Below are 27,259 nucleotides of genomic sequence, written 5' to 3' on the forward strand. Positions count from 1 at the left end.
TACACAGAATGATGTTTCTGCATCATATTAATCATTAGCAGTTGACAGCCGAGCCACCACATCACAGGAAACACACCTTTTTGAAACGTTTTTTGCAACAAACTGTCGCACAGCCGTCCACAATATTTGTACTGCACAACACTACACTACACCACTCACTACAAATATGAGAACCAAAATCAGAACAAAATAAGACAATGAGAACCAAAAACAATAAATACAGACTATAAACATTAAAATATACAGAGGCACTCTTCAACGGGTAAGACACACACAGACACACACACTAACCAGGCAGTCCCTCTGCAGTGTCTTGACCAGAGCAGTGAAAGTGTCCATGTCCAGCAGGAGTCCGTCAGGAACCTCCTGCATGAAGTCCAGATCTTTGAAGGTGGGCTTGGTTTTCTCGCGCTCCTTCTTGGAGGCGCGGCGCTTGTACGTGGAGCCCTTCAGGTCGAACTTGAGGTGCATGCGGAAGACGCGTGGCAGCACGTTGTTCATCACCACGATACGGATGTTCTTCCCGCCGGACTGCACGCAGTACAGCCCGAAAAACTTGGGCAGGAGGGTTCGAGGATTCTGGTTCAGGTTCTGAAAAGGAGAGGAGAGGGGAGAGAACAGAAGTTTGTTTCATTTCTTCTAATTTTCCTAACATACGTTCAGCACAGTTGAATCACACTGCTGTTAAGGTGGGGTTCAGGACCCGCGGCCGGCCTTGGTACTGTGGACTCATAATGCGTGACAGAGCGGTTACAGAAACTCATCTGGGACATCTGCTGTCACACATGGAAATGAGTTGGCCCTCAGATTTACCAGAGGCGCAATAATTGTACGTGTGAGACTCGGCCCCGGGAGAGATGCAGGGTCCCCCTGCGCGGGTCTACACCTGGCCGGTGGCTGCTCAGTCCTGCTTCTCTCTGGCTGGCTCTGTGTCTCGCTTCCTCCATTTGAGGCACTCTACAGGGTTCCCACTGCGTCAAACTCTCTAACTTCTGATTTTTCCCTGACTTTCACTGACTAAATGCAGAATTTCCACGACCTATAATGAACAGAATAACAGTCAGCCTTTGTTAAAAGAAAAGTCGAAAAGCCCCAAACTTTCCATGTCTGGACTTTTTTTTTTTTTTGTAACACACAAGTATGAATACTGGGTGTGTAAACTGCATATCTATGACGTATCCAAGCTAAACTAGTGCCTTAACAGTCAGTGAATGTGGTTTGATTATAAGTCACTGTGACAGCAGCAAGAGGCCATGAGTGAATTACCTGACACTATAGCAATAACAACAACAACAACAACAACAACAGCAGCAGCAGCTGTGACTAACAATTTATTATTTTAATTTTTTTTACAAAATGGCTAAAGGCAACTTCACACTGGGAACAGAAAGGAAAAAGATTCTGAGTTTCGTTAAGTTAAATCTGCAACAGATTAAAGTGACAAACAGGAAGTGGCAGCTCACCATGTAGTACCCAGGAAGTAGTTTCTGTAGAAACTCTGCCTCCTTGTGCTGGACGGTTTTGAGGATGAACTCGTCGTCGCGGGTGACGTAGAAGATGGAGCCGCTGGCCCCAGGGTTGGAGAGCTCAATCAGGGGCTCATTACACAAAGAGTACTAGAGAGAGAGAGGGAGAGAGAGGGGAGAAAGAGAGAGAGAGAGAGAGAGAGAGAGAGAGAGAGAGAGAGAGAGAGAGAGGAGAGAGAGAGGTTTACACTTTTGGAGGAAAATGACTTATTCTACCCATCTGATATTAAACTCTTTAATGCAGCTCTTGGGAATATAATCATGGATTGGGAAATTCAGCTTTATGTTGCATTACATTATTTTTGGTATCATTTCTGTATTTTTGTATGATTTGGTATGTATAAGTGTTCTTGCAGGATGTGCTGTAGGCTAACAGGAGATTCTAAATACTCCTTCATTAGCCCCGCTGTCCGCAGACGCCAGTACATGCTGATGCCAGTATGGACTGCCAAATACTAACACATTCACCAGCATGAACAGGCTGTAAACAGGAACAGGGTTGATGCTGTTCCCAGAGGATCCAACCAAGCAAGTATTAACATGGTAATCCCTAATCTGTGCAGGTTAGACGTAGGTGCGGATTATGGCAGGAAGGTGTGTGCTCACAACGGATGTGCCCCTCCCCCCCCCCCCCCCCCCACACACACACCATTGCATTTGCCAGCTAGTCAAAATTGAACTAATAAAATGAATAATATATTAATGTGCATATTATCCAGAAACAGAGTTTATATTTTCTAAAATCATCATCATCATCATCATCATCATCACAGTGACATTTGCTTCAGCGTTGTCCTTAGGCCAACAGTTCCAGGAACAGAGTTTCTCCTGTCTGCGGCAGTCTTGATCCCAATTAATGGAAAAATCGAACTGTCTCTGAATCAGTGAGGGAAAATGGGCCCGGAAGAAGCTGAAGGAAGGAACAGGGCAGGAGAGAAGCAGAAACAGCTCCTCCTTCCCATGGAGGAAACAGAGGGGCAGAAGGCTGCACCTGGGAGATAGCACTGGCTCACTAATGACCAAGATTCACACGGTGTGTGTGTGTGTGTGTGTGTGTGGTGGAGTAGATTAAAGTGGCCTCTGTGATGTCCAATAACCTCTTTTAACGGCAATCATTACTGTTGCCTGAAGCCTGCGACCTCCAGGGTGTTGCAACATGGTCTCGCTGCGTCTCAGACGGCAGACGTTTGTGAGTGCGGTCGCGTGTCCCACCTCATCTGATAGACTGTCTATTCTTTGATTATTTTTCACATTAAGTTTTGTCTTGTTTTGCTGTTTTGTAATACATTTTATAATGAAATTGGTGATTTGAAAGGGATATGTGTGTGTGTGTGTGTGTGTGTGTGTATAAAGGCACACACTCTCCGGGGGCATAGGCAATACCATTGACATCACAGCACTGGAAGACTTGAGAATCCGTACTTAAGTATCAGGAATTCATTGATGAGCTATGCTTCTAAGATGTTCCAAACAAAGGTCGAGCAGTTGGTGACAAAAAACATGTTTTCTGCTGGTTAGTGCTTCAGCCAGAAAAAAAAAAACTCAGACTGTTTGTCTATATTTTCACAGCAAACAGCCCAAACTGGTTTCAGCTTACTTACTGCCCACCATGTTTATTCTCACAAGAAAAAAACAAAAAACAAAAAACAAACATTTATGAACATACAGACATGAGAGGTATGATTCTTGGCCTTAGACCAGAATTTTTCAGCAGCGCTTTCGCAGCAAACACACACACACACAAACACACACGGTGAGTCATTCAGGCGCGTGTGCTCGAAGCAGTGCACATTCTCCCAGAGGGCAGTGAGTCAGGGCTCCTCTCTCCAACCGGAGGAGTGACTCCAGGCCTCAGGTCTCCCCACAGCCTCCACCCATCAGCCCTCCTACACACCCGGCTTCGGCTTCGAGTGATTAGGGGAATTTTTATTTGAATAGGTTGATATTTGTTGAAGTTTTTCCGAATCTTTCTGTATAAATCCCAAATGTGATACATTCGTTTGGATTGAAATGTTTGCCTACCTATATGGGGTGTTACCAATTTCTACCCTATTATGTGGCTTCAGTATTGTGTGAAACTTCAGTATTTTTGTTGAGCTTTAACATGGTTCTGAAATTGGATTTGGTGGTGGTAAGCCAAGAGAATTCCGAGGAGAAGCCTGACTTAGCCGGAACGTCAGTGTGCAGGCCAACTCAGTGGATAATGTGTCGTGAGTGATGCATCACTCCAGGTCTCACTCCGTGGCTCACCAGGTAGTCGTCAGGGCGGATCCCGAACAGCTCTCTGAAGTAGCGGAAAGCCACAGGAGCGTAGGTCTTAAAGCGGAAGTCCGGGAAGTGGTGCGCAGGGGTCAGATTGCTGCCCTCACTGAGAATCAGAGACAGAGAAAACAAATGCGCGAGAGAGAGAGAGAGGGTTAGACAGAGGGAGATGGACAGAAGGGGAGAGTAAGGGGTAGAGTGAAAGAAAGCGAGAGAGCGAGAGAGAGGAAGAAAGGATTAAGAGGAAAGAAGAAAAACATGAGAAAATTATTTATTTGGCTGTTCTGAAATCACCTGAAACCAAGAATATGTAACACATCCCCACAAGTCTTCTTCCCCAAACACACACCCACCCACACATACACACACCCACACATACACACCCACACATATATATATATATATATACACACACATATACACCTAGGAAAGAAGATGCTCTCCACCACATAGAAGTCTTGCATGAGCACGTCCCTCTCGGGCTTGGAGCTTAGGTTGCCCACCGTGTACCCGATGCCCAGCTGGATGGCGCCCTTCAGAGCTGAGGAGGTCGTCTGGGGACACACGCAGGCACAAGGGTCACAGGGATCCATGCTGCACCAACAACTCACCAACAACACCACACTTTATGCTGGGATGTTTACACTGGAACATTCTCAGAGATTAATATGAGAAAGATTTCAGAAACGACGATGGCGAAAGAGATAACTAAACAGAGATTTAGCCTTGTGTTTACGATTCTGCATATAAGTGTGGGGGAGGTTGTGTGTGGGTCGTGTGCATATGTGTGAAAGCACACACGTGAATGTGAGCTTGCGTGAGTGTGTGGTGTGTGCGAACATGCGAGCATGTGTGTATAAGAGCGTGGTGTGTGTGTGTGTGTGTGTGTGTGTGTGTGTGTGTGTACCTTTTTGTAGGTGGTCTCCCCTGATGCATCCACCCTCCTGTGGCCAATCTTCTTCTCAGGGCCAGAACCTGACTGGCTGGATGAGGACGGCATCTGAGAGCGTGAGACGATGACAGAACAAGAGTGTGTGTGTGTGTGTGTGTGTGAGTGAGAGAGAGAGAGTGTGAGTGTGAGAGAGAGAGGATGACAGCAAGAGACACACAGAGAGAACGAGGGGATTTTTAAACACTTTTAAACATGATAAACATGATAAACCCCTTTACTGGGGCAGCTGTATCCACAAATGCACCAGATCCATAAAACATGCTCTGCATCACACAAGTACATTAGACAAAAACAGGGGAGAGAGATACAGTTGGTACAGAGGATTCTACGAGCAACCCTCCTCCACTTTAGCATGGACAGAAAAACGTTCCCTCAGCTGCCTTCACTCACCTCGGTTATGAAGGCTTTCTTCACACCGATGTCTGAAACAAACAAACAAGCATCAGTAAGAGACTGCGCTCCTGGAAGAAACCGGTGTTTCAAATGCAACTTATGACGCCATAAATGCAAATCGCCTGCACTTGACAAGGAAGCACTCACAGAAAGAGTAGAGCATCAGGCGCAAGCAGCATGGTCTTATAGCACCTGCTGTTCGTGTGTGTGTGTGTGTGTGTGTGTGTGTGTGTGTGTGTGTGCGCGCGGGATCGTGTGCGTGTGAGAGAGATTGAAAGATATTCCAAGGTCGTCCTCTTGGTGCCCGGCAAACTAGACCTCTCGAGCCATCGCACAGCCTGCTATTTCTGTTGTTCTGCAGTGTTCTCCAGGCCAAGCTCAGGATGGAGCTTACAGCCACATGAAGGAAAGCATGTTTCCTCTGCAGGTTTACGATCAAGAGGACACCAAGAGCGTGCAAAGGAATGTCATCAAGGTAAAGGGAGGCTACTTTTTAAGATTAAGAAGTGAAAATCTTAATCTGTAAACTATTTGTTTGTAACATTAATCACATAAGTGCTGTTTGATTGTTTTGATGCACTGGCCTTTGTTCTGATACATGTCAAATGTCCTGTTCCAAACCATCAGTGTTTCACACAGGCTCCAGCCCACTGATGTCATTCATAAAACTCTAAGGAACCACATCACAAGCTCGTCACCTCATGTAGGCTCCGCCCTTCATCAGTGACTCGCTGAATTAAGCCCACGACATGGGCTCAGTGTTCACACATTTGACTGGTAGCGTGTATATGCAGAAGAGTAACCTCAGAATTTTTGCAATCAAAGTGTTTCTGAAAGAGCTCGCTCTCTCTCTCTCTCTCTCTCTCTCTCTCTCTCAACTTTGTGTACCTCACTGCAATTTTGATTGCCTCTACATATTTTACTCTCTACATATAATCCGTATATATACAAATATACTACTATACCCTCTCTCTCTTTACACACACACACAGAGAGACCGAGAGCAGCAGATAGAACAGCCAGAGTCTAGAATGCACAGTAAAATATGAGCAAAGAATACCAAAATAAGAATGAATATTAAAACATACTAATCCACTCATCCCATGACAGCAGCACATCGTATCACATCGTATCACCATTGTCATATGACATTAAACAGTATTATGAAACGTCTCTAGATGTGCGGCGAGTCTTATGGTATCATAAGTCAGCATGTACCTAAAGGAGAGTGTTGCCAAAGTCTAGAATTCCTTTTCTGTAAAGCTCTCTCTCTTTCCCTGTGTGTGTGTGTGTGTGTGTGTGTGTGTGTGTGTGTGTGTGTGTGTGTGTGTAACCAACAGAAGGAGCCAGAATCCCATCTGTTCAGCTGTTTGCCTGCAAAAGAGATTTAAAAAATGCTGACCAGCACTGAAACCTCCAACATGTGCGCGCGCGCACACACACACACACACACACACACACACACACACACACACACACACACACACACACACACACACACACACACACCCACCCACACACCCACACACCCTTGCACCAGAGGTGCTGAAATAGTACTTGAGCACACCAGAACATTAATAAAAAAAGTTTTTAAACATAATTTGAAAGGCTAAGGAAAGTTTAATACATAGTTTTAAATAGCATAATTTAGCTACATGCTAGTCACGTACATTAGGATATTTGTATATGAGCTACATATAATAAAACATGCAGTCTGCACATTAGCTGTCTAAATAAAATGTAAAAAAAACTTTGAAAAAATAACAATAATAATTTTTTAAAAAAGTTCCTAACATCACACACTGAGGTATTGGAGCTGTAAGATCCCACACTCAGTATGGAGTGATGGATATTGAAGAGAGCTCCACCTCGATTCCAAACCATCCATGGATATGCTGTTACGTGTGGATCCACTAAATATGGAGCGGAGTGTGGCTGATTGATCTGGATGCATTACCAATGGAACACATCTCCGGAAAGTCACGGATGGTTTGGAATCGGGGTGCCACTGTTCAGAAAAAAAAATTCCCTAAAGTCTCACCTCCAGTTTAGCCAAATACTCACCACCTGCTTAGCATATCATTCGCATACATTTGCCTCATTGGAGGTCATTTGATTTAAATGTCATTGTGGTATAAACAAAACACAAACATAGGTTCCTTAGTAAGCAGCGTACAGCGTTGGAGTAGTACACGTTAATACACCAGGCTTTTACAAGCACACCACCTCCAAGTGAACTACACTGACTTATATAACGCATCATAAAACAAAACTGTTTGCAGCAAACAAGAATGCCAATGAAAAGTGCATCTCCTGGGCAGCCGTGAGCAGCTACAGGCCACATCGTGACCACTGACGATGACGCAGACGATATAAACAAAAAAGGAATGGAGTCCTCGATTTGTAAAGGCTGGTTTTGGGTCAGCTCTCAGTATCACAGCCCCAAATACACCAGAGAGTCCAGAATGAGCAAAAACTGGTCCAAGAACAGCCCTATATGTACAGATGCACACTGACACGCATGAACGCGTGCCATTAGACAGATTCAAACACGCTACAGATCGCTTACTTTTGTCTGTTTTTCTATTTATTTATTTATTTTTCGGGCAGCGGTACACGGCTGCTAGTTTGATGGAGCACACGTGCGGTTATTTCAGGGACTCTCTCTGGAGACTGATGCTCCAGATTCAAGCCATGACTCACTTTCAGAACCTGAATGGTAAAAATTAAAAATGTAGGCTAGGTTACTCAGAATACCCCCAGCGCTTTGGCAATGACGCGTTTGGAACCGTTTTGGGTATTCCTAAAGTGCAGAGGAAAGATGGGGGCAGTTTAGCAAAACAAAACAAGTCAAGATGTCGGAGGATAATGTCCTGGATGATGGCGAAAGCAAGCGACATGACAAACGGCGAATGCGGGCCGGATGATGAGACACTGCAGAGCAGCGTCTTCACGGAATGATGGGCTCCTCTGAGAAGAACGACGCGTCCATGAACTTCAGTCCTATTACTCAATTCTCCTACTATCTCTTCAAAGTTTCTATTAAACACATACACAGACACTCACATGTGCACACACACTTAAATGCATGCAACTACAGACATGGTAAAAACCATCATCCTCATTCATCAACACCACACGTAGAACACAATGGTTTACGAAACACTGATGTCACCCGTAAGAGTCTGACGCCGACGGCTGAGATCAGACGGCTCAGATCAGACCACTCTACACTTGCACATCAGCTACAGATAAATGAGCCATACACATCACAGATGTTAAGGTTTCAGTTATCTACCAAACGCCTTGTTATCACTATACTTTGAAATGACCTTTACACTGCATAAAATGGCCTTTAACCCAATTAGCTTTGAAATGACTTTTAACCTTCATATGGAGCTGAAAATGATCACAGAAATAGAGAGGTACATCAGGGGGGTCAGAGTACTGTACAGGGACCAGTTCTGCTTATGCTTATGCAGTGAGGAAGGACTAAAGAATGTCTGATCCCAGATCAGATCTCGCAGACTGCAGTTACATTATAACACAGTGTTTCCATTTCGAACACAGTGCAGGTTTTTCATTTTCGGTAGGGCAAGTTCATCCCTCAATATGTTGCTTATCCAAACCAAAACAAACTTACAAAAGATTTTTAATAACCTCCTTTTTTCTGCTTTCACATAATAACCAAGTAGCATCATACGGTTATGAATAAGCAAAAAGTGTCCAATTCTGGAAGCTTCTTTTGAACGTCACATGATGCGTGTTCATGTACTAGACACCTCCTACCTTAGCAACAAATGCCATATCCTAATATAACTGCTCCTGACTTTGGTCACGTAACCATCACCACAGCTCGTGGTTCAGGGCCGGTCTGTCTGCCTGCATTAAGGTTGGTGCTAAAAAATAAAAATTTTTTTAAAAGCACCAAAGCTGGCAGAGGGACTAAACACGAGCCCACCACCTCACTTCAATGCATGACCTCCTATAAGGTCACGGTGTCTTTGATAGAGCAGATGTGAGTGAGACTGTCTGTCTCTGTCCTAACCCCCCCACCGGGGTAATCCTCAACGCTACTGTAGGATTTGGGTCAGGGCAAAAACAAAAAACAAAAACCACAAGTGTGTATAACATGTGTATAAACGCACACACCGACTCGAACAGCAACAGAGGAGTGTGTGCCTCCGAGTCAGACACTTCACCAGCCGTGACTTCAGAAGCTAACAGCATAACGCTATAGCAACAACATCTCGGAGGCTGACGGTCGTGATCTTCCACCGATCAACTGTGGACAGGTAGCAATTACATAACGTCTGTGGGTCTCACAGACAACGCCTGCTGCTCAAATATTAGGACCATGCAAACATCCCAGACGTGCTGTTGCTCTTACTAATTGAAGAACACCGGAGCAGGTTGGCTCAGAAGACGGCGACACACACACACACACACACACACACACACACACACACACACACACACACACACACACACACCTCTGGAACAAAAACTATGCACGTTGTAATAACATGGGTGATGCAGGCGGTTTGGCCAGGATACCTAATAATAAAATATGCTTTTCTGCTTTTGGACAGCAGTGACGTGCTTAGACAAAGTAAGTTAGCTTAGTGCCTGTCAGAATCGCACTGTAGAGCTCACGTGTCGGTCAAGAGTTCAAGACATTAGGAGCCAACATGAGCAACCTGTTTTGAAATGGGTGTAATACCTGCAGTATATACAGTTCTATTAAAAAACATCTTAAATAGGTTTTACGCGAATGTATTTATGAACTAAGACGTTATAATTCCCCTCAACAAGAACATAGTGCAGGTAAATTAGTCAGACGAAGGTAGAATTTCATTAAACTCACGTCTGCTAATTTGTCTTATTAAAGCAAGTGTTTGTAAGTATTCAAGCGCCTTTTCGACCGCAGTCAGTCAGACGGCTGCTCTAGATCTATCGGATAAACATTTCATGACAGTAGTCTCGGGTTGCACGGTGAAACAAATCCGCTAAGGCTAAACGGAGCAGTGGTACATGCAAACGTAACGTAGACCGGTCACGATGGAAGCATATAACGCAACATTATTCACAGCTACCAAAGGACTGGTCTTCACGCATAAAACTCACGAGTGACATTTATTAACCTTTACTATTCCTACAAATGGTCCCACAATGTCCATGTGCCGGTTGTGTGGAGAATAAGTGGAAAATTTTACCACACTGCAAGTGCGTTATTGGGGAGCTGGGGTTATAAAACGTGTGGATAACTGGAAGACTTGACAACAACTTGAAGTTCTCCCCGTGCCGATCACAGACACGCGGCTATACAGGCTGTTCTAAGTGCACCCTTACAGCATGAAGTGCGTTTCTTGCGGAGGCAACGTGGATGAGGCGAGTCGCTGCCTGCATTTGTGCGTGCGCATGTGCGGGATGAAAAGCTCGTGGCAGCAGGGAGAAGGCGAAAACATACCGTGGCTCGACCTGGGCCGTCTTTTTACACACAACGTGGGTTTACCATCTCGAAACCACCACGGGAAGAGACCAGCATGACTAAGCATGGCGAGTCCGAACTAATGCTACGTTTCATGGTCTCATGGTGCATATAGCCTACGCGATCTGGGCTCGTATTGCATAAACAAGGTCTGATCTCATGGGAGAGTGAAGTGTGTGCGCGGAGTGTGGGTGGTCTGAGAGCGGTGAGAAATTCAACAGACGCGTGTGGACGTGCTGTCCAGAGGAGAGTGTCTGCGCTGAACAGCCCCGAACTCCGCGGGGCACTGGCCGAATATTCCCAGAACTTTAGTGTAGAGGCTCGCACTGTTGAGCAGATGATTAAGAACTACTGTGATGCAAGAAGTATCAAAATATATGGGTCTCTATACCCTCACTGGCCACTATTAGGTTCCTCCTTACTGTACCTTACAAACACACTGGACCGCCATACTGTACATCTCAAGCATTACACTGTACACTGTCCATGACCATCTGTGCACACAGCCTCTCTGCCACCTTCTGACCTGTTCATTTTCTCACCACAGGACCACTGCTGACTGGATATTATTTAGGTGACAGACCAGCTTTAGTACAGCATCATCAATGGTGTGGTAGTGGTATGCTAATGAGTGTTAAAATGATACAACGCCATGGCTGGGAGTTTTAATCTGCCTGGCTGTGGTCTGCCACCCAAAACAGCTGTTAAGGGCTTTGGTGTGAGACCAACAAGACAAGAGCACACCAAGGTTGTACAGAACAGGAACACGGTCCTATAAACACCTGCTCGTACAAATGAATAAACAAGCACCGTGGTACACCAATCAGATCATCACGAACTCATTCCCAACATTGCCTTTTAGTGCCCGAGTGTGTAAGTATCGGTAGCACTGTGGAGCGTAAGAACGAGGCTCTTGGTCACATTACACCTTTGCGATTTTTCCAGTTAATGGATAATTCTGGCACTTTAGCAAACACCCTGATGTTTTAACCAACTGACACGCAATATGCATTTCAAGGCGTATTCGGGGTAAACTGTTTCTTATGAGAGACCCGACACAGCAGAATTTATCAGCTGCCACTGCGAACACGTCCTGAGGGACCCGAAGACACATTACGAGATGGAGTGCTAGAATCAGCGACCTTCCTAAAAGTGAAATCAGCCTAGGAGGTTCAGGGCTGCAGCCCGCGTGTTCAGGCCCGTCGGCTGGGGTGTGGCACGTGAAATGGAGCCCCATGCCTGACCCGGCAGCGTCAGTGCAGAAGGCAGGTCGCGACCTTTCTAAATGATGTGATCCGAGATGTTGCATTTCCTGGCAGCGTCAGCTCCGCCTTCCGCTGTTTCGCGCTTTGCTACAGCTCTTCGATGCCCGCACGCGCTCACCGACATCCCTGCATCCCCCCCCCCACCCACACACCGTCTAAGTCACTCAGTCGTTCTCCCCATCCTCCGAACTATCTCTGTCGCTTCTCGGCGGACCACCATCTCGATGAGAGAGAGGGAGAAGCTAGAACAGTCCAGTGGTTTCACCATTACTGCAGTAACTGTGGCAGCGGGGCACGGGGCTCACACCTCCTCAAAGCCTCCCCCCCCAATCAGGAAATTATGGTTTAAGGTTGCATCGCTGAAACTGGAATGACGTCTATAGCATAAAGGAGTGGAATAATAGCTTTTAAAGAAAATTAGTGTTGCATGGAATTTTGGAAGTGGAAAGTAGATGGAAGTAGCGGGGGAGCGCAGATTATTACATTTCTTCTTTGTCTAGACAACAACAACAGCTGTTTGCATTTTACATATCCTGCACCAAACATTCCAGCTAAGATGCTTGCATGCGAAAAGAAGCCGTGATTTATTTCAGCCTGCTGTACACACGAAGTAGACCAATCATTTACTATTACTATTTCCCAATGGAGCTAACTGAGCAAAATTGGCTCTTAAAGGCCAGACAATGGAGTCTGGACGAATGAATGGACCGTGACCCAAGGACAGAAAGTGACCCGTGGTCCAGGTTGCTATGGTGACTTGGGAAGCCAGTCAGGTCATGTGACGCAGCAATGTCATTACAGCAGAGCGGTTATCCACAAACACATGACTACTGTGTGCGCCTCCATGCAAACGCAAAATAAAAGGTACAAGGTCTCCAGACCTGCCTCGGTTGTGGCAAGGGGCGTCGTTGCTAACTGTTGCTCACCATGGAGTTCTACAGTTCGTTCTGTGAGGTGGCCAGCTGTTAGAAACAAACACACTATGACGTAACCAAGAGTGGCAGGAAATTGTTTAGAATTGAACCAGAGCATCAGACTGCCACCATTTTTTGCAAGGCAAACCTTACTCGAGAACGGCTTCCAACACTCTAATAAGACTCATGAACATCTAGGGAAGATGTGCATAATGAATTTGCCAAAGCCTCTGTTAAGTGGCTTTAAACAGATAGGACATTAATAAACAACCATGAACACTCGATGAAACTCACACGTCAACCACTAAACACTATGGAGATGCTGATGACTTATCAGTACCACAGTGCAGAGTGATCGGACTCCTCTGCGCGTTCGGCCACATCTCAAGGCACGAAACATCACCCTATGATAAAGCTAAGGACACAGCCCAAAACGGCTTCAGCCCTGCAGCCGAACCCCAGCTGCCGAGGAGCACCGACCTCAGACCATCTGGGCTTCACGGACGGCCAACGGAGGAGATTAGAGCAGACGTCACAGCGCTGACCCTGGGTCAGCGGGAGGAAGAATGTTAAAGCCTGGCAGTAATGATGCACTCCTCCCCATGCTGATCAGACTTAAGTGGGGGTGTTAACGCATGATGGCTGCAAATGTCCACCAATCAGGAAACAGCACCTCCACTCCTCAGTGGGGACACTCTAGCTGTCTCTCCCCTCTGCCAGGCGCGTGGGATACATCTAATTCTGAACATGCTACTGTATGTTATAACACTCAGATGAAATTAGTCACTTGAGTGTTTGGACAACACAGGACCATTCTCAGCACAACATTTCACAATAATACCTTTTTCTCCAAAATAGATTATACTTTTTTTGGGGGGGGGGGTTATTTTAAGGAAATGTGATGAATGAGCTCTAAATTTAGCACACCCCGATCCATTTTATTGTGAGTCAACTGGTAATGAATCTCTTTTCACTCTGTCCCATTCATATTTCATGAGTCTTCATCTCCCCTGCCCATCATTGAAAGCCTCTTACACTGCACACCCAAAGCAGGAACAGACGTCACTCGGTACGGCAAAAAATGCTGGCACAAAAAAAAAGACAACTACTGGCAGAACTATTAACGTCTATCTTGTAAAGAGTGGTGTTGGCATGGAGCAGTCGTTAACGAAAATGTGAAAACACAAAATCTCTTGCTCACACCGACAATCATTATGCACGAATAAACATTTATAAGATGTGAGTAAAATGAAAACTCTCTACAGTAGGTTAGCAGCTAACCCTACAGTGGGTAAGCTCGATAACATTAACACTTATCAGCTGATGCTACAGTAGGCAAGTAAGCAAGTAAAAAAACCATGCCTATACATTAAGCAGTAAAAGGCAGCAATCTGCGCACACTAGAGCACAGAAATAAACCTCGCAGTTAGGTAGGCCTCAGAATCTGACGCGTGAGCTCCAGCATGCGAGCTGAGCGCGCAGTGCCGCGCAACATGGTCGGAACGGTCCCCGTCAGGTGGTGGGCTAGTACTTTTATTTCAGTATTCTCTGATCTCCTTATTATAGAGTAGTGATGTGAACCCTACATGACACACAGTTGCCCAGTTCATGAACACAGAACGGAGAGTAAAGCATCCCTTTACGCTTGTGGAGTCAAACATCTGAGGAGTCAGATTTCCTCTGTGGGTTTAATGAAGGCTTTGTCGCACGCGCCTCCAGTCTCCTTTGGCCTTTCGTGACACGATTATACGCTGCAGAGCTATCTACCATCTACCATTACCTCAGACTTCTCAACATGTTTGCTAACGTTCTGTGTATTTAGCTAAGAGCAGAATGCAGAAAGGCGGACGCTTTGAGAAGAAAGTCCCCGTAGGGGTGTGCCAGCAGCAGGACCTGCGGTTCAGGCTTTCGAGTCTGCAAATGTCGCATCTTATTTATGACACACTATGTAAATACGCCCAAGCAAGGGATTTATCCCTCAGACTCTTTAGGTTAAAGTCGTAGAGATTTTTTATTTGTGCTCTGAATTGTTTGATGCAGGGACTGTGGGCCTGCACTGTGCAGAGTCCTGCATCGAACAATTCGGAGCACAAAGGATCATAGTCATTTTCATTCCTAAAGCAGCTCACAGCCTCAAAACAATTATTTAAAATATTTAACATTCATTTTAAATATTTTATGCCGTTTCAGCAGTAGAAGCATATGAAAAATTGCAATAAAAAGTGTAAATATTTTCAGCTAAATGTAATGATTTTTAGTACTGAACTTAACAGTACATTTCTGCAGCATGGTGGCATTTTAACTTGTCTTTGAAACCCACTGGGTTTCACCTGTCACCTGTCATGAACAAATCAGGTAAACGGCGGTGCTAACCACACTGTTAGAAGCAGAGTAGTTCCACAGTTTCCTTGGCCACAGCTGAAGTACACTGAACTGTACATTTGTTTTTTGTATTAGTATGTTGTTCCCATCTGAAAGAGCCAAGTATCCATACACGGGGGTCTCCTTTAATGGGTGTACCTTTAATAATAATTCAAGTTTGTGCTCTGTGTGTATCTTACAGTGTACAAGGAGACTTCAAACAGAATGAGAAGACAGATATTTTAAAGAACAGCGTATACCACAGAGCTAAGGCCACATTACTCTTTTTTATCTGATCTTTGCCCACGTTAATGACTTCCCATGTGTCTGGGGGGCCCTAAGGGGCCCTGGGGCATGTGGTTGTGTAGCTCAGCGCAGGTACAAGCAGGTCTGAGAGAGAGAGAGAGAGAGAGAGAGAGAGAGAGAGAGAGAGAGAGAGAGAGAGAGAGAGAGAGAGAGAGAGAGCAGACCATAGCAAACAAGCCTGCTGTGCAGTGTTCACATTCAGCTCAACTGTTCGATAAGGCCAGCGGGTAACTTAACTACTTCCAAGTACCAGGTCATGTACAGCAACTTCAGAAGTCAGACAGAATGGATCATTACAGGTAATTACAGGTGATTACGCGTGGTTACTATAGTTTGGTACACAGTCCCAGTGGACTTGGGGGAAACTATTATATCCCAAGCTGAGGTTGCAACGGGATTTGTCAGAACACTCAATGAAAACCTTTCAGATTGATTAGTGCACTGACACAACAAATACTGACCGTAATACAGTCAGCATACAATTAAGGGAAACCCCCAAACAAACTAAGAAACAAAGAAACAAACAAACCCACCAATATATAATGACAGCCAACAACAACATTGCTTCCTTTTTATGTTATTTTGGAGGAGGATGGGTGTTGGCTTTTCCTTTCAACTGCAGTTAATAAATCAGTTGGCCGTGCAGTTCAACAGGCAGGTGAACTGCTGCACTGACCACATGGAGGCTGCTTTTTCTTCGCTTTCATACACGCCATAAACCACCAGTCCTGTTCCACTACACCCTCACCCTTTCGTGAGATATAATGCCTTTGTAACAGGCTGTGGCCCATCCCAAATAGACTAACCTTAATGAGTTTCCCTCAGGCGGACTTATTATGCCCTAATACAAACTGTCATTCCCTTTTGTACAAGTCGAACTAAGGTACTAAGGCAAACGGCATCCTGATTTCGAGAGCATCCCATAACAGCTTGTCTGAACCCAGGCCAAGCTGTCTGGGCTAAGGGCTGACACTCAAACTCGAGTTGGACTCTTGGTTTTCAAGGACGTGGTCTGGAGCTTTATTAAGGGCAGCGCCCATTTCCTTCTTACTCACGAGCTGCTGAAAGCATGCCTGACCGACAGCATCACCGACATGCTCCAGCCCAGAGATAAATATAGGGATGTATGTAAACCATGCAAGTCCTGTAGAGATGGGAGATGCAGTACTGTTTGCATGTACACATGTACACACACACAAAACAAAATACACACAACTCAAATCTTAGTCTCGCGTAAAGACACACACTGTTGGCATACAGGATGTCTCATTTGAAAAATGATTGAATGTAATCCAGGGCCATTAGCAAAACGCTGCGGTCCAAGGCCTGGTCCCGCAATCACCCACCAGTGCAGCGTCTACTGCAAACCACGCAGCACAGAACGAGCCCCGGGAAACCCCCCACGCGCCTCGGACTACACTCCCAAAAGATCAATGCGACAGAAGAAGCTCACAGCTCCCAACCGCTGGATCTCTGGGACAGAGGAAACTGCAGCTCTGCACGCTCACTCTAAACAGCTGGAGCTAAAACTAAAGCAGACTGTTAGTTTGTCGGACCGAGAACACGCTTTCAGGCGACAAGTTTGCAGCCCACACAAACGAGACGTTCATTACACAAATGCAAGGTCTTCTGTTGACAATGAAGCGTGTTTACATTTTGGACCATGTGGGGCTGCGGTGTGCATAAACATACACAGTTTGGCCTCTTCACCTGTTCTGGAAGTTGCATGGTCTAACATGGTTTTACACATCAAAAGTCATAACAGACTACACTAGTCGCAACGGTAAAGCGACAGGGTGTGCGAAAACTGTTCGGTTTGCCTTTTCTGGTGCCTTCGCTTCACAATCGCAAAGTCAGTCAGGTCAAATTCTGTTGGTGTGGTTTAGCCACGGCGGCAAGCCGGCTAGAGGGAAACAAATGGTTTTAACATCACGAAATTAAGAAAAGAAAAAAAAAAAGCACTACACCTTCGGTCCCACATCCGACTCCCACGACAGACTCGGTCTCATCAGTCGCCCCGGTGGACGTTGAACTGCCTCCGTCCTCCACAAGCTTCGAAGCTCCCTCCATTGGATCCGGACGAAACGGGCGCGTCGTGGTTTATGATGAACAGTGCGACGGTAACGGAGCCCTCGTCATTGCCGTTGCATTTTGTATTAAAAAAACAACAACAAACCCCTGCATATTTGCGTGCGTGCTTCCATGTGATTGATTTTCTTGGGCGAGCATGAGCGCCCGCTCACGCGTGGATAAAACGGCACGGGTCCTACCGAGCTTCCCCGAACAGCCCGGTAACGCCACTGACTACGTCACGCGCCCGGGCAGACAGGTTAACCTTTTTTTTTTTTGCATCTGTGTTCAAATGACGTCAATCAAGACATGTTTATGAAATCTTAAAACAACTAAATTCGATGAAGAAAAAAAAAAAATCTTATATTCAAACAGTAACGTGTTTTTGTCATTAAATTAAAGGAAACACACACAAAAATGGACACATTGCTTTGATGCGATTTTGCATCCTGTATCAACACAAAAGAAATGAGCATAAATCGTGTAATAATTTTTTTGGAGACCGAGGTCGTCTGAAATAGTGCACACCGTGCAAAAATACTGCAGCGCTGTAAAAGGCAGCGTAATACTGCCCCCTAGCGGGAGAGCCTAAACCTGCCCTTTACAAACCTAACAAGGGATTAACCATTCCTGTATTCAGGCACAGGAACCCAACTTCCACATCTAACGTGACGAGGACTGAAGGGAGAAAAATCCTAGGACACAAGTTGAATTTTTTTACCCTATTATAACCGCAATTCATTCTTATTTTATAGGCGTGTAAGGTTAGTTTGTTAGCAGGGACCATATATAGAGACATAATGCTTAGTTCATTAGCATGTCTATTTGAATAAGGAGTTGACTCTTTGCCCAGCAGAGACAAGAACAGAGCAATTAGGTTTGTGTGTGAGGGACAGTTTATTGGAGAGGGAACGCAGGCTATATATGGTTTGAAACGGACTGGAAATGGTGGACATAGGTAAAATAAAACCAGAACAAACCACCACCACAACAACAAAACTACAGGTCCCAGAGTTTATTGTTTTAACTATGCTCGGGCCGGATATGGTGGGGTACTCTGAGGTGTTCAGTGTCGCAGGTACATGGAGGACTGGGCAGGTGAGTGGAGAGAGGATCGTTGTGTCATGTCTAAAATGGTAGATCCAGATGGCACTGAGTATGTATAAAGGGAGAGTAATTCAGTGTGTGTTAAGTTGATGTACAGAGGGAGGGTAATTCAGTGTGTTGATGTACAGAGGGAGAGTAATTCAGTGTGTGTTAAGTTGATGCACAGAGGGAGAGTAATTCAGTGTGTTGATGTATAGAGGGAGAGTAATTCAGTGTGTTGATGCACAGAGGGAGAGTAATTCAGTGTGTTGATGCACAGAGGGAGAGTAATTCAGTGTGTTGATGTACAGAGGGAGGGTAATTCAGTGTGTTGATGTATAGAGGGAGGGTAATTCAGTGTGTTGATGTATAGAGGGAGGGTAATTCAGTGTGTTGATGTATAGAGGGAGGGTAATTCAGTGTGTTGATGCACAGAGGGAGAGTAATTCAGTGTGTTGATGCACAGAGGGAGAGTAATTCAGTGTGTTGATGCACAGAGGGAGGGTAATTCAGTGTGTTGATGCACAGAGGGAGGGTAATTCAGTGTGTTGATGCACAGAGGGAGAGTAATTCAGTGTGTTGATGCACAGAGGGAGGGTAATTCAGTGTGTTGATGCACAGAGGGAGAGTAATTCAGTGTGTGTTAAGTTGATGCACAGAGGGAGAGTAATTCAGTGTGTTGATGCACAGAGGGAGAGTAATTCAGTGTGTTGATGCACAGAGGGAGAGTAATTCAGTGTGTTGCTGTATAGAGGGAGGGTAATTCAGTGTGTTGATGTATAGAGGGAGGGTAATTCAGTGTGTTGATGCACAGAGGGAGGGTAATTCAGTGTGTTGATGCACAGAGGGAGAGTAATTCAGTGTTGATGCACAGAGGGAGAGTAATTCAGTGTGTGTTGATGTACGGAGGGAGAGTAATTCAGTGTGTGTTGATGTACGGAGGGAGGGTAATTCAGTGTGTGTTGATGTACGGAGGGAGGGTAATTCAGTGTGTGTTGATGTATGGAGGGAGGGTAATTCAGTGTGTGTTGATGTATGGAGGGAGGGTAATTCAGTGTGTGTTGATGTATGGAGGGAGGGTAATTCAGTGTGTGTTGATGTATGGAGGGAGGGTAATTCAGTGTGTGTTGATGTATGGAGGGAGGGTAATTCAGTGTGTGTTGATGTATGGAGGGAGGGTAATTCAGTGTGTGTTGATGTATGGAGGGAGGGTAATTCAGTGTGTGTTGATGTATGGAGGGAGGGTAATTCAGTGTGTGTTGATGTATGGAGGGAGGGTAATTCAGTGTGTGTTGATGTAGTGGCCATGTGGAACTGGTGGTTCTGAGCTCATATTAACAGTCAGTGGGACTGAGTATGGCTGTAGGCATCAGGGAGACTAATGTGGGTTTACATCTAAAGAGGCTTTGAATGTGACTGGTTTAAAACTGGGCCACCACACCTAACTTAAGTTAGTGAATCACTGATGAAGTGCAGTGTCTATCTGATGTGAAAAGCTTGTGATGTGGTTCCTTAGGGGTTTATGAATGTCATAAGTGGGCTGGACCCGGTGTGAAACACTAACGGTCTGGAACAAAACATTTGACACCTACACATAAATACCTTTGGAAGATCCCCATCAGCTCATGCCAATGAATCGGACAAAACGTGACTTAAGATGCCAACTTCCTTCACAATAAACAAAAATCTTAGACAAACTAACCACACCAAAAGCAAATTTCATTTCACTTTATTGTATAAAGTGAAAACAAGTGAACGTCGAGTACGTGTTCAGGAGGCCTTCACTCTGCAGGAACGTCTGGGCTTTGAGGATCTGCCTAAAGGAGGGTATGCACGCCAGGGGTCATCAGGCCTGTCCAACCTGGATGCAGGTTTGAGGACAAGCCGTCATTATTCCAGGAACAGACCCACAAATGCCCAGCTGACCACAGTAGTGCAGGGTGGGTGGGTGGGTGTGTGTGTGTGCGCGCGTGTGTGTGAAGACGATGAGGGACAGATGGCAGGTCCGGACCGTTTACAAGTATGCTGGTAGATCTTTCTCAACAACCTGAGGTGGATGGAAACGTGCTGTGATTACATTTGCACCAAAGATTCCAGCCAGAAAAATTACATTTAATTTAGATATGTAGTACTAAATACAAGCAAATATTTTCATTGCTGTGTGGAACATGGGGACAAATGTAGACTTACGATCGGATCATCCATTGGTCCATATCTCTTCACAACTTGACCCTCTCTGTCAATGAGAAACTAGAAGGCGAAAAATGTAAACAAGAATGGAATTTGGCAGGTTAATCTGGGTCATTCAGAGTCTTATAATAACGTCTCTCTGTTCTGATTTGGGGTATTATAAAGTCCAGAAGATCACATTTACCTTGGTAAAGTTCCATTTGATGTTGCTATTAAAATGAACAAAAATATTGAGAGAGAGAGAGAATGATTTTAGGATGTTTGTGGGATGCAACATTGCAATGGGAGTGTTCTGGAAATTCTACTTTTATTGCCACATCACTGGATACAACTGAGATTTAGTAACAAAACAGGAATCATAAAAATATGTTTATTTGAAAAATAATTTAAATAAAAAAGACCCACTTTCCCAGAGTGCCTTTCCCCTTTGGCTGTTCTTTCAACCACTTCCAAAGAGGATGAGCGTTGTCCCCATTCACATCAATCTTACTGAAGAGGTCAAACTCTGCATTGTAACCTTTGGCAAACTGTTTAATCTCCTCCTCGGTACCAGGCTCCTGCAGGGATAAGGACAGCAGCATGAGGAGGGTTTCATATAGGCATCTGCCAGGCTGCCTGATGGGAACAGACTGCTTCTGAAAACACACACGCTTTGAGCCGCTGACTCAGCAGGGCGGGGATGGTGTCATCAGAGCACGCATGTGCTCACTGTTCCCCTTGTCACGGGTGCGATCTGCACTGGTTTATTTAATTCTTTGCATTCCTGTTGTGTCAGCGGCCTTGCTTCCGTTCCTGTAGTATAAGCCGTTACACAGTTTCCCAGTGTCACTCATCTTAATTGGTGGATTCGGTTAAGAATAAGTAAACACAGGTGCATTTAATAAATCATAGCCTGGCTCTCCTAATACAAACTTCGCCTACTGGTGGACAGCAACAGCATAGGGAGACTGAATTATCAATGATAAAGTACTGGCCATTGAATTATTGAGATTACTAAAGCCTACAGTATGAAAGTGAGCTGCATAACAAATCACTTCATTTTTATTGTCAACCAAGAGCCTCCTGACCAATCAGAGTCATTCCAGAGGAGAGTTCTGTAATTTCGATTAATCGCAGCATTCACCTATTGCAACAAAGAAATCATTGTGCTTAAGAAAACACCGGCCAATCTTTAACCACATCAGGGGTTCACCCCGTGAGTCTTGGATAAGTTACTAGACATTTCAGAATATGCATCAATATATCACCACTGCCCAAGTGAAGCAGCCTTAGCCTTTTTTTGGAATACCCATTAAGTCATGCCTTACCCAATGCTTCTATACAGGACATAAGACTAAGATAGAAGCGAAGGACATCTGCTCTGGGGCTGACGCAGAGTGTTGTGTTCTAAACAGTTAGTTCCTCTACACCATTTCTCCCCGAACCTAACAAAACTCTTGAGCACAGGACTGTCAGCACACTGCTGGAACAGCGCATGGAGAACACGGGGCGCTGCCAGGCGGGAAGGCCCAGTCTCAGCCCCACTGCATACCTGCTTTCCAAACTGGTTGCAGGGGAAGCCCAGGATGCGTAAACCCCTCTCAGCATACGTGGCATGCATGGCCGCAAACTGAGTGTAGTTTACAGGAGTTTTGCCTCATTTGGAGGCCACGTTCGTAATGATGCAGACGTAGCCTCTGGACACGAGGAAAGGAAGAGTTTAGTGACTTAACTGAGAAGAAGAAAAAAACCCCCCAAAAAACAAACACTAGAGAATCTGCAGCAGTCCATTTCCAGAACTTCACTAGAAGAGACATTTTAAATGGAAATGATGGCACAAATTATAGCAAGTGTCACTAAACTTAACAGTTTGCTGAAAAGTTAAGGTCATACAGTGAACTGATTCCAGTGGTATGATATTGTACCTGATGACCCTGCTGGAATTTATTTACGTAAAACAAAGCCAAAGCCATAATATATTCCTTACCTGTATTTCTCTAGAGACACTTCATTTCCATCTATGTCTTTAGCGGAGAACTCATAGATAGACTTGGCACTTTTCCAGTCATTTGCCTGCGCACACTGCAATAAGGAAGCAAATGTCAGTGCTAAGGTGTGTGCTAAAGAGTTCTGCTTCAGCCCACACACTCCAAGAGTCAAGGAATGACATTTGAAATTTGAGAAAGAATCATATGCCTTTTTTTAAACTCAGTTTTCATACTACCTTAAAAAAAGAATAAGTTTAGGATTCCAGATTAAATATCTGGGGTGAAATCGACCTGAACGGGATCTTATTAGGAACAAGAGACTGTCACGACATACAATCGCCATGCCCCAAATTACGTGTCAAGAAAAGGGTTTTTAGTTAGCCATGAACAGACTGCATCCAATGTCAATACTATAATAGGTATTAGGTCGTTAAAGTAGCAACATTTGTCCACCCACATAACCTACAGGTAACGTGGTGACCGGATCTAAATAGTAATCCGGTAACCTACACAAGCAAACCAAGCAGGTTCCCAGGAGGCAAGCCGCATTAGCACTCTATGCAAATTGCCATACAAATTAAATGGACTAAAGAAACAGAGCCCAAAATCAAAGTATACACTGTATGCAAAGTATACAAAAATGCGTTAATCCCAGCGATCATATTAATTTATACTAAGCAATCCACTTATATTTATATTAAGTCCCCACTTTAAGCCCGTCATCCCACAGCTTTTTCCTTTTTAAATGAATTTCGATTCACCTCATTGAAAGCGTTAAAATATGGGATGACGCCTTTGCAAAATCACAAATTAGTGACCAATTTAGATTACAATCCTTACTGACGTAACGATTGCAACACAACATACGTTAGCCAATACTGCCCCCGCAGCTAAAAACGCGTATGGCAAATTAGTCACTAGCTTGCTAAAGGTTATTTCCTAGTATACTTGTGTATACGCTAATAAAATATCTACACGACGACGAAGATAGCTAGTTAGCTATAAACTACGTTTCGTTATACTCCGAGCACTAGTCCGGTACGTCGATGTCAAGAAAACTGTCAAGATATCTATCTAGCTGACCAAGCTAATTTAGTTACACACTAGATAGCTATGATAACGAGCTAGCCAGGTACTTGCATTTACAAATGGTAAAGTTAATATAAAAATTGCAGAGTAAATACATTAGTTAGGTTAAATAACCTAAGTAATAAATAGTTACTGCATATTCTACTCCACTCTTAGCTATCATTGCTAATCTCCATAGTCTTAGACTTGACACTTATGTTTGGCTGTCAGACACACGTAGCCAGCTCCTTGAAAGGCGCAGCGGCAAATAAAGTAATATATACTAAATATGGACAAAATGAACAAAATAAACGATTAAAGATGTTTATATGCCCAGCTGTCTTAATACACTCAGCGTTGTGGGGCATTCAGCTAGGTGGCTAATATTGCAAGCTAACGTTCATGGTCTTCAGCGTCGGAGGATATTAACGGGAACACCAGGAGCCCATAAACAAACGCACCGTTTGACCTCGCAGTGTGGGTGTTGGACACAAAACACTTTACTCACGTTTCAAATACCAAAAAATGCAACAACACGTCTTTAAACCGTGTGTGTGGAGACACGGTTGAGTTCTTACCATGGCTCTGTCAAATGTTCTGCTTCCGAGCGCCCCTAACAGCAGCGCCCGATTGACTAAACGCATTTTGGTCAGATAACTTAGCAAACCCCGCCCACATGCGTGTAAGGCCTGCCTTCCCTCTCCTTTTAAGCAAATCAAACACTCCAAATAATTAATATTAAACGCTTCACATTTAATAAGAATGTTTTAATTTCCATCATGTTCCATACCTCATTCCAGTATTGGATATTTGCGCAATAAAATAACTAATTTTTGTTAACCTATGTTTAAACAATCGTCGTTGTTGTTGTTTCATTATAGACGACTGTGGAAACCTACCGGCAAATAATTGGACACCACTTTGGGTCCTTAGGCGGCCTAGCTGACGTAATAGTGATTTACTGGACGTTATTTTTTCCATGGGTTCGTTTTACCTACTGGAGTGACCGTTATTTAAAAATAAAGTTATAGCTCGATACAATTAAACTGAGTTCATCATGGACGATGAAGAGGAGACCTATCGACTGTGGAAAATTCGTAAAACGATAATGCAGGTTTGGAGCGGTGTTTACCCGATGCCGCGTGGTGTTTTGTTTTCAATTATAGCCATGTAGCCGTGCCGTGTTCACATCGCTGCGTCTTTCCGCAGCTCTGCCATGACCGGGGATATTTGGTGACACAGGACGAGTTGGACCAAACTCTGGACGAGTTTAAAAGCCAATTCGGCGACAAACCCAGCGAGGGTCGCCCTCGCCGTACGGATCTCACCGTCCTCGTAGCGCACAACGATGACCCCACGGATCAGATGTTCGTTTTCTTTCCCGGTGAGATGCCCGGTTAACCTGCCGTTGCCTCCCTGTGGAGTTTAGCTCCAGCCAGCATCCTGTCGCCCTGATCCTGCTGGTCAAGGCCGTCACAAAACCCCGATTAGATGGATCGTCTGTTACAGACGGTCCAAACTTGCGGGACGGTAGCTAAATCTCTAGGAGCTGGGCTGAGGCTGGTGTGCAGTCCCTGACACTCTAAGGCAGAAAGTACACTGCAGCTCGTTTCTTATTATTAACCTTACTACTGAAGCAACATGGGATCAACACCTACTTATTATTTTTTGTATTTATGCAGGGCTTGTAATGCCTTAATAACTAAGCAACTTGGAATCATGTTCACTCTACAACACATACTTAATATTGCTTTTGTATTTATGCAGAGGAGCCCAAAGTGGGCATTAAGACCATAAAGATGTACTGCCAGCGGATGCAGGAGGAGAACATCACCCGTGCAATTATTGTAGTACAGATGGGCATGACGCCTTCTGCCAAGCAGGTGACACACTGAGAACTCATATGCAAAGAGTGACAATACCTCTACACCAACATCCTGCATCTGTGCCATAGCAACGTTTAACACTAGTTCTATTAAGCTGTTTTGTGCGAACAGGTGCTTCTTGATTGGGAATAAAGCGTTACCTTCTGGGTAACATTTTGCATGGTTTGTTTTTTTGCAGTCATTGGTGGACATGGCACCGAAGTATATTCTAGAGCAGTTTCTGCAGCAGGAGCTGCTAATCAACATCACAGAACACGAGGTGAGAATTGTGGGTTCGTGTTCAGATCTCGCAGGTCGAAGGGGAGCGTAACTGATGGGATTTTTCTAGACTTTGAGTTCTGAAGTGATCTTACGAATTTTTTTTTTTTTGTAATTTCTTGTTTTGCAGCTTGTCCCTGAGCACATAGTGATGACAAAGGAGGAAGTGACGGAGCTGCTCGCTAGATAGTATCCTTAGTTTTTACATGATGGCCTTACTGCGTGCAAGGTCTCTGATCTGGTTAGTCTCTCTGCTGTCACCGCCTGGACCTATGAGCTTGACTGCCTTTCCTGGCTTTGTTTTGCCGTAGCACTGTAATGAGTAGCGTAAATAATGAATGCTGTGCACCATGGCTGCCGGTTGAGCTCTGCCCGTCTTCGCCATGTCTGGGTGGAGTTTCCTTCACGGTTCCCAGTAAGCTGAAGGAGAGCCAGTTGCCGAGGATTCAGGCCGGAGACCCTGTCGCTCGATACTTCGGGCTGAAGAGAGGCCAGGTGCCAACACCCCCACCATTCAGCATTAGAGCCACGGGAAAACGTGGGTTTAAAAATGACGTTTGTATAACTGATATGTAGTTAATGTAATGTAATCACACAGGTGGTGAAGATCATCAGGCCCAGTGAGACTGCAGGTCGTTATATCACATACAGACTTGTGCAGTAGAGGGCTGCTCTGGTAAGGAGTCAGTGAGTAATCTCTACCTTGCTCCCTCTGACTATTTTACTTTAATGATGTATTTAATGTTACTGCGTAGCTAATAACTCAAGTATGAAGGTACACACCTGGACTTTTTAAAATAAGTTTTTATACAAGAGTATATTTGAAATATATTTTTAAAAATACAACTTGTAGACCACCCAGAAGTGACCAGAAGCCTGGATGTTGGAGGATGCGTGGCGGTCGGCACTGGAGTGATACGGCGGCTGCTGCGCAGGCCCTTTAATTAAGTGAAAGGATGTATGAATCTAGGAAGGCTTTTGGATTTTGAAAAAAAGTCTTTTTAGAAATCATCCTTCATTCTTCTCTCGTGTAATTGTTTCTAAAACGAAACTTGTGAAATTGTTCGGTTATTCATTAAAACTTGTTTTTGTAAAATGTATACATTTAAATATTATTTTCTGCAAAACGTACAATTGACATTTCTAGTCTGAGTGCAGAACTGTTGGGCTGTAAGCTGCAGCAACATTAACCAGCAGATGGGAAAACAAAAGCTTCACACTGACGCAAATGCCTAAAAGTTTACTTGGACAGTAAAATGTGTTA

At 44.6% G+C, this 27,259-nt stretch overlaps 3 protein-coding genes across 12 annotated transcripts in view; 1 reads left to right on the forward strand and 2 right to left on the reverse strand.

Moving 5' to 3' along the window:
- pip5k1cb (phosphatidylinositol-4-phosphate 5-kinase, type I, gamma b) overlaps window positions 1-17,817 on the reverse strand; it is a 28,507-nt gene extending 10,690 nt beyond the window's left edge. For 2 of the 9 annotated variants that reach the window (XM_081723223.1, XM_081723222.1), the window contains exons 1-7: window positions 17,438-17,814; window positions 5,131-5,162; window positions 4,696-4,788; window positions 4,212-4,342; window positions 3,777-3,894; window positions 1,464-1,616; window positions 292-591 (exon numbers count right to left, since the gene is read on the reverse strand). In XM_081723223.1, the coding sequence (XP_081579349.1) occupies window positions 292-591; window positions 1,464-1,616; window positions 3,777-3,894; window positions 4,212-4,342; window positions 4,696-4,788; window positions 5,131-5,162; window positions 17,438-17,540 (930 nt within the window). In that variant the 5' untranslated portion in view covers window positions 17,541-17,814. Of the gene's footprint in view, window positions 1-291; window positions 592-1,463; window positions 1,617-3,776; window positions 3,895-4,211; window positions 4,343-4,695; window positions 4,789-5,130; window positions 5,163-17,437 lie in introns of all 9 variants that reach the window. The other 7 variants (XM_035528591.2, XM_035528590.2, XM_081723225.1 and 4 more) reach the window with 5 other exon arrangements.
- Window positions 17,818-20,339: 2,522 nt separating this feature from the next.
- Window positions 20,340-24,541, reverse strand: gpx4b (glutathione peroxidase 4b). The gene is made up of 7 exons (XM_027023791.3): window positions 24,430-24,541; window positions 22,783-22,877; window positions 22,348-22,492; window positions 21,222-21,373; window positions 21,001-21,025; window positions 20,817-20,876; window positions 20,340-20,673 (listed from the first exon to the last, which is right to left on the reverse strand). The coding sequence occupies exons 1-7, from the start codon at window positions 24,493-24,495 to the stop codon at window positions 20,641-20,643; spliced, it is 576 nt and encodes a 191-aa protein (XP_026879592.2). The 5' UTR covers window positions 24,496-24,541; the 3' UTR covers window positions 20,340-20,640.
- Window positions 24,542-24,772: 231 nt separating this feature from the next.
- On the forward strand, window positions 24,773-27,095 carry LOC113585969 (DNA-directed RNA polymerases I, II, and III subunit RPABC1). Of its 2 annotated transcripts, none has more exons than XM_027023790.3 (8): window positions 24,773-24,965; window positions 25,061-25,235; window positions 25,619-25,734; window positions 25,916-25,996; window positions 26,126-26,184; window positions 26,412-26,490; window positions 26,594-26,682; window positions 26,849-27,095. In XM_027023790.3, the coding sequence occupies exons 1-7, from the start codon at window positions 24,909-24,911 to the stop codon at window positions 26,657-26,659; spliced, it is 633 nt and encodes a 210-aa protein (XP_026879591.1). In that variant the 5' UTR covers window positions 24,773-24,908; the 3' UTR covers window positions 26,660-26,682; window positions 26,849-27,095. The 2 variants fall into 2 exon arrangements, with proteins under 2 accessions (XP_026879591.1, XP_026879590.1); XM_027023789.3 differs by having other exon boundaries at window positions 24,774-24,965; window positions 26,594-26,671.
- Window positions 27,096-27,259: the final 164 nt, after the last annotated feature.

The sequence above is a fragment of the Electrophorus electricus genome, chromosome 11, assembly GCF_041902795.1.
Source record: "Electrophorus electricus isolate QZ-2024a chromosome 11, ASM4190279v1, whole genome shotgun sequence".
In the NCBI taxonomy this organism is placed as follows: domain Eukaryota; kingdom Metazoa; phylum Chordata; class Actinopteri; order Gymnotiformes; family Gymnotidae; genus Electrophorus; species Electrophorus electricus.